Raw genomic sequence first — 7,449 nt, 5'->3', positions numbered from 1 at the left:
GCTAGTAATAGTTTGTCCATCACGAACACCGTGTTCGAACATAAAGGTGTCCATAAGTGCACTTGGCACTAGGACACCCTAGGTCGTAAATTGATGATTGACTTTGAAGTCGTATCATCTAATTTGCGGCCGTTTGTTTTGGACACTCAGGTGAAGAGAGGGGCTGAGCTATTAACTGATCACCACCTGGTATTGAGTTGGATCAGATGGTGGGGGAAGATTCCAGACAGACCTGGTAGACCCAAACGTATAGTGAGGGTTTGCTGGGAATGCCTGGCAGAAGAACCCGTCAGAGAGATCTTCAACTCACACCTCTGGGAGAGCTTTAACCGCATCCCAGCTGAGGGGGGGACATTGAGTTGGAGTGGCCATGTTCCGTATCTCACTTGTTGAGGTAGCTGTCTTGAGCTGTGGCTGCAAGGTTGTCTATGCTTCTCGCGGTGGCCATCCACAAACTCAGTGGTGGACACCCTGAGTCAGGGAGGCTGTCAAGCTGAAGAAGGAGTCCTATCGGGCCTTGTTGAACAGTGGGGCTCCATAGGCAGCTGAGGAGTACCGAAGGGCCAAGCGGTCCACAGCCTTGGCTATTGCTGAGGCAAAAGCTCAAATGTGGGAGGAGTTCGGTGAGGCCTTGGATAGAGACTCTCGGTCAGCTCCGAGGAGATTCTGGCAAACTATCAGGTGGCTGAAGAGAGGAAAGCAGCACTTTACTAACACTGTGTTCAGGGAAGATGGAATGTTGTTGACCTCAACCTGTGATGTCGTCGGGAGGTAGAAGGAATACTTCTCGGACCTTCTCAATCCCACCAGCACGTCTTCCATGGAGGAAGCGGAGTCAGGGGACTTTGGGTTTGGTCTGTCCATAACCATAGCTGTGGTCACTGAGGTAATTAAAAAACTCTGAGGCAGCAGGGCTCTGGGAGTGGATGAGATTTGCCCTGATTTTCTTAAGGCTCTGAATGTTGTGGGGCTGTCTTGGTTGACACGCCTTTGCAACATCGCGTGGACATCGGGGGCAGTGCCACTGGATTGGCAGACTGGGGTGGTGGTTCCCCTCTTCAAAAAAGGGGACCGGAGGGTGTGCTCCAATTATAGGGGCATCACTCTCGTTAGCCATCAGTGCAATCAGTGTGCTGAGGGTTTCCGGTTCGGTACCCTCAGGATTCCATCTCTGCTTTGTACAGATGATGTGGTCCTGTTAGCGTCATCGTGCCGTGATCTTCAGCTCTCACTGAAGCGGTTCGCAGCTGAGGGTGAAGCGGCTGAGATGAGAATCAGCACCTCCAAATCTGAGACCCTGTAAGGAACTCTCGTGAGGGTTTGGACCAAGATCACAACACAACAGACTGACGATAAATAATAAATGTTTATTGTTTCTAGGAGGGAAGTGACAGCTGGTCTTGGTGCTGGTCTGGGTTCTGGTTCTGGTGTCGGTTAATGGCAGGAGCAATCTAAGAAGCAGAGAACGGTTAGTGGTCGTGCTGATTACCAGAACGTGGAGAACAGTCAATAAGGAAAAACCACTAACCGTCTCAGATGATCTCAAGGGTCCTGAAGGGTGGAAGTGTTCAGATCTGCAGCTGCTGGAAGGGCTGAGTCCGGTGAAGGACGACAGTCGGCCGCAGCTGTCTGCGTGTCCAGAGTCCGTGATCCAAAAGGGGAGGTCAGGCTTTCCAAGGTCCAGTAACGTGAAGCAGATGTCAGGCAGTACCAGAGGAGCAGGCAGATCGGTGGTCGTGCAGGCGTGGGTCGGTACCAAGAGCAGATGCAGAAACAAATCCAAAAGGGCAATCCAAAGAGACGTGGTCGAGGCAGGCAGAGGGTCAAGGAACCAAGAGATCAGGCCAAACAAGAAGGGGAGGACAACCAGAAAGAGGGACAGGTAGCGTGGTGGGCAAGACAAGGAGCGAGGACTTGAACAGGGACAAGAGAGGGGAACAAGGACTACAGGCATGAACGCGAGATATCTAATAACTACTAAGAGTGTTCAACTATCGGGCACCGAAGAGTTGACAGGTTGCTGCTTATAAAGGGTGGAGAGAACAGGTGCAGCCAGTCAGAGATAATCAGGCCAGCTGGCTGCAGTGCAGACAATTAGTGCAGTCAGCCTTCACCAACATGCAGAGTGGACAGACTGGTTCTCCACATACACACACACACATGAGAACCAGGTAGAAGAAGTGAGGATGAAAAGAGCAGAACAGAACTGAGAAACCAGAGCTAGTGAACAGAGTGATAAAGATCTAAATACAGGGACGTGATTCATGACAGACCCTGGTTCTCAACCGGAAACGGGTGGATTGCTCTGTTCGGGTCGAGGGTGAGGTTCTGCTTCAAGTGGAGGAGTTCAAGTATCTCAGTTTTTTTTTTTTCACGAGTTCAATTCAATTCAGTTTATTTATATAGCGCCAAATCACAACAAAGTTGTCTCAGGGCACTTTACAGGAACATTCACATACATAAAAGCCAATTAGTAAAGTTCTCTATTTAAGGAGGCCAGCAGACAAGTTTAATCTTGGCTTCGTTGTAGTCTCCTCACGAGTGAGGGAAGAATGGAGTGTAAGATTGACAGACAGATTGGTGCAGCATCTACAGTACTGCGGACTCTGTACCGGTCCGTTGTGGTGAAGAGAGAGCTGAGCTGTAAGGCAAAGCTCTCTTGTTTACCAGTCGGACTACATTCCTACCCTCACCTATGGTCACAAGCACTGGGTACTGACCGAAAGAATAAGATTGCGGACACAGGCAGTTGAAATGTTTCCTCCGCAGGGTAGCTGGACTCTCCCTTAGAGATAGGGTGAGAAGTTCAGTCATCCGGGAGAGACTCAGAGTAGAACTGCTACTCCTCCACATCAAGAGGAGCCAATTGAGGTGGTTCGGGCATCTGGTAAGGATGCTCCATGGGTGCCTCCCTAGGGAGGTGCTTTGGGAATGTCCAACTGGGAATAGACCCCGGAGAAGACCCAGGACACGCTGAAGAGACTATTTCTCTCATTTGGCCTTGGAACGCCCTGGAATCCTCCCAGAAGAGCTGGAAGAGGTGGCTGTGGAAAGAGATGTCTGGGCCTCTCTGCTCAAGCTGCTGCCCCCGCGACCCGACTTCGGAATAAGCGGAAGATAATGGATGGATGGATAATTTTTTAATCTAAAGGGAATTTTAAGGTTTTCTTTCAACTTAAACAAAATCAAGTTCTCAAGGTGTTCGTGTCTTGAAAACATTAATGATTTATAAAAATAAAAACAAAATGTTGGGGAATGATATATTTCATAGATTTAATATTAGATTATCTGACCCTTAGATTAGTGAATTATGTGGCATCTGAATGTAAGGGTGGAGGCTTCAGGGTGGGGGGAGGGGTGTAAACATATGCCTGTACCATTTTTCAATTTATTGTTTGTATTATTTCTTAAATACCAGATCTGTTGATGTCTGTGTGGTTGTCTGAGCTCTCACCTGTCCATTTGTTTTCGTTTGCTTCAGGCCTGTATGCGAGACATCCCAACCTGCAAGTGGCTGGATCAGTGGACGGAGCTCGCTCAAAAGTACCAATCTCCTCAATCCCCTTCATGTTTTACTGCCCATTGAAGTGCAATGTGCAGACCGTCTGTATTTGTGTTTCAATTGCAGATTTGCGTTCCAGTACAACCCATCTCTGCAGCCCAGAGCTCTAGTGGTGTTTGGCTGCATCAGCAAGAGAGTGAGCCATGGTCAGATCAAGCAAATCATCCGTATCCTCAGCAAGGCCAGCCCTCTCCTGAGCATTGATAGAGTAAGAGCAGTCCTTCTGTCAATCAAGCCTGCTCTCTGACAGTAGGCTTTCACTCTAACCTGTCGGTCTTCAGCAACAGCAGTTGGCCATCGTTAGACTGTTTTACCTCATAGTAGGAGCGTAACGACATCTTGTCAGAATCAGAGTCAGAGTCAGTCAGAGTCAGAGTTTCTTTATTGTCATTCGCACCTCATGTGGTACATGTGGTGGAGTGAAATTATGTACACAGGGTCCCAGTTACATCCAACAATAAAATGTATAAGAAAAACAGTAATAACATCTAAGATATGAACTAAGAAAAACATCAACTAAATATACACTAAGCACTCATAACATAAAACATTGAACATCACCACAAACATGAACATGAGTCTGTGAGCAGATGTGCACGCATGAACACATCAACATTGAAACAGATCAGCAGCAACATGAAACAGATCAGCAGCAACATGATATGGTTTTTCACAGTGATTATTCTAGTTAGAGATTCATGAGTCTAACAGCCTCAGGGTAGAAGCTGTTCCTCAGTCTAGTGGTTCTACACTTAATGCTCCTTAACCTCCTTCCTGCGGGGAGCGGGGCAAAAAGTGTGTGTGCTGGGTGAGTGGGGTCCTTCATGATGCAGGTGGCCCTCTTCCTGCATCTGGAGGTGTAGATGTCTGTGATGGTGGGGAGACTGACTCCAACATCTTCTGTGCAGCCTTCACCACTCTCTGCAAAGCTTTTCTTTCTGCAGTTGTGCAGCCTCCATGCCACACGTTGATGCCGGAGCACAGGATGCTCTCCACTGCACACCTGTAGAAGGAGGTGAGGACTGAGCTTCCCAGACCAGCTCGCCTCAGCCGTCTGAGGAAGTAGAGTCTCTGATGAGCTTTCTTGATCAGGCTGGTGGTGTTGTTGCTCCAGCTGAGGTTGTCATTCATGTGTACACCCAAGTACTTGTAGCTGGAGACCACTTCCACCGCAGATCCTCTTATGTTCAGGGGGGTGTAGGTGTTTTTGTTCCTTCTGAAGTCCACAATCATCTCCTTTGTCTTCTTCACATTGATGTGAAGGTTATTCTCTCTGCACCAGCTCTCCAGGTGTTCCACCTCCTGCCTGTAGCTGGACTCATCATTGTTTGTGATGCATCCCACCACCGCTGTATCATCTGCAAACTTTACAATGTGACAGCCTGGATGGGTAGCTGCACAATCATATGTGAGCAGAGTAAACAGGAGGGGGCTCAACACACATCCCTGAGGAGAGCCAGTGCTGAGGGTTATGGTGGAGGAGGAGAGGTTGTGGATCCTCACTAACTGTGGTCTGTTTGTTAAAAAGTCTAGTACCCAGTTGCAGATGGAGGGGCTTAGTCCTAGTGTGGATAGTTTGTCCATCAGGGTTTGGGGGATCATGGTGTTGAAGGCGGATGTGAAGTCCACAAAGAGCATACGGACGTAAGAGTTTTTCTGCTCCAGGTGGTTGAGTGCAGTGTGGACCACAGAGGAGATTGCATCCTCTGTTGATCGGTTCTCACGGTATGCGTACTGATGAGGGTCCTCGTTGATGTTGATGGTTGTTTTGATGTGAGTCATGACCAGTTTTTCGAAGCATTTAGCGACTATCGGGGTGAGGGCCACTGGCCGATAGTCATTCAGACCAGTCACTGTAGAGCTTTTTGGGACTGGGATGATGGTGGCAGTCTTCAGGCAGGTGGGAACTGTCTCCAGGGTAAGTGAGGTGTTAAAGATGTCTGCCAGCACCTCACAGAGCTGATCAGCACATTCCTTCAACACTTTTCCGGGGATGTTGTCTGGGCCAGTTGCTTTGTGCGGATTAATCCTCCTGAAGGTACTCCTTACTTCTGCTGAGGTCACGCTGAGATGCTCTTCATCCGGTGGTGAGGTGAGTCTGGTGCTGGGTGGTCTGTTCGGGTCTTCAAAGCGTGCATAGAACTTGTTGAGGGCATCAGGCAGAGATGGGTCTTTGGGACATTGTTCACTCCTTCCTTTATAATCTGTTATGCACTTAATGCCCCTCCACATGCTCCGAGGGTCTTGTGAGATGAATTGACCCTCGATCCTCTTTGCATATGTGGCCTTGGCCCTCTTAATACCAGCAACCAGCTCTTTTCTTGTCCTACTCAGCTCCTCTGAGTTTCCAGACCTGAAGGCAGTGTTCCTGGCTTCCAGCAGGGTACGCACCTCTGCATTCAGCCAAGGTTTTCTGTTTGGGTAGCTTTTAACATTTCTGATAGTGGAGACTGTGTCAGTACATGTACTAATGTAACCCAGTACTGAGGATGTGTATTGGTCAAGATCAAGCGAACCTCCATTTTCAGCAGCTTCTCTGAAAAGAATAAAGCACCACAAGATTTGACGTCAAGTTGAAAACCGTCTTGTGATGATGGAAGTAGTTAAAGTCATTCACAATTAAAACACATACTCTGAGTGCTAACGGATCACACAGTTTTTTTACCTAAACACCTATGACTGCTCACTCGGAACTTGAGTGATCAATGACTTCCTGGTAGGCTACTGTATTTTCTTTTTTTTTTACCAGCCGTGTTACTGGGACTGTTCAGAAAAAAAATTACTGTACGTATTTGTGTATGTTGCTAGTACGTATTTAATTAAAAGTTTTTAAAATTCTTTCTGTGTAAATATCTCATGTTATACTGTGGACAAGCGCAGCCTATATATGTGCAAATTTTATTTATTTATATTATATTTAGTGGGCATGGCTTATATTCGGGTGCGCTCAATAGTCCAGAAATTGCAATATTTGATTTTGAACATGTGTAAATAAATGTATGTTTGGAAAGGCTCCTACAGTATATTTATATTTTTTTTCACAGCTAATTATTTGCAAGCTTCCTCTGGCTTTTTTTGTTTGCTTGTTTTTCATTTATTTATTTTTTCCCTCCTTCCCAGGGTCTGGAGAGCTGTTTGAAAGGACCAGACAATTACAACAGTCAAGTTTTAATAGAAGCCACAGTGATTGCTCTGACCAAGCTACAGCCTCTTCTCAGCAAGGTAAACTACTACTACAGAAAGTTACTGTGTTGTGAATTGACTCTATGTAAATAAATAAAATAAAATAGGTTTGATCACTCACATAGTTCTTTTTCTGCTGTATGGTCAAATATTAATTTTTCTAACACTTTTTGTTAATTTTATCTAATTCATACTTAAAGAAAGGTCACGTGACACCATGATCGTGTGCAGAGCAGAAGACTCTGGTCTCTGGTCCCAAAGTATAACATGGCAGCTTCCATAAACTGTCTCCTGCTGGCTTCTTCTCTCAGCTACGAGAGAGAGAAGGCAAGGATACTCATGCTGGTGAAGATTCTCAGTCATCCAGGACTCAAGGATACTCAATTAAAAATATAGTAAATTGAATGTACTTATATAGCGCTTTTCTATCTTATCAAGATACTCAAAGTGCTTTACATTAAATCTGTGCCCTCATATACCCATTCATACAGCACTCTACATCTATACAAAGAATATTCAGTGCTTGATCACATTCATACACCGATCATGGGACACACATCAGAGGCAATGAGGGGTTCAGTATCTTGCCCAGGGACACTTCGGCATGTGACTGCTGGTGGAATCAAACCCCCAACTCTTGCATTGGAGGACAACTGCTCTAACCACTCAGCCACAACTGCCATAAATAGTCATGTGTGAGTCAG

At 46.5% G+C, this 7,449-nt stretch overlaps 1 protein-coding gene across 1 annotated transcript in view; it reads left to right on the top strand.

The window, feature by feature from the left end:
• The window catches only part of LOC119411471 (neurofibromin), a gene marked incomplete at its 3' end in the record, with an annotated part of 47,618 nt that extends 40,834 nt beyond the window's left edge, over positions 1–6,784 (top strand). Inside the window, 3 exon segments of the mRNA XM_037678423.1 lie at positions 3,482–3,543; positions 3,629–3,743; positions 6,683–6,784. Of these exon segments, the coding sequence (XP_037534351.1) occupies positions 3,482–3,543; positions 3,629–3,743; positions 6,683–6,784 (279 nt within the window).
• Positions 6,785–7,449: the final 665 nt, after the last annotated feature.

Source organism: Nematolebias whitei, chromosome 6 (assembly GCF_014905685.2).
Source record: "Nematolebias whitei isolate Nwh7 chromosome 6, NemWhi1, whole genome shotgun sequence".
Lineage (NCBI taxonomy): Eukaryota > Metazoa > Chordata > Actinopteri > Cyprinodontiformes > Rivulidae > Nematolebias > Nematolebias whitei.
Note: the sequence above shows the minus strand (reverse complement) of the source record. Positions and strands in the feature narration are given on the sequence as shown.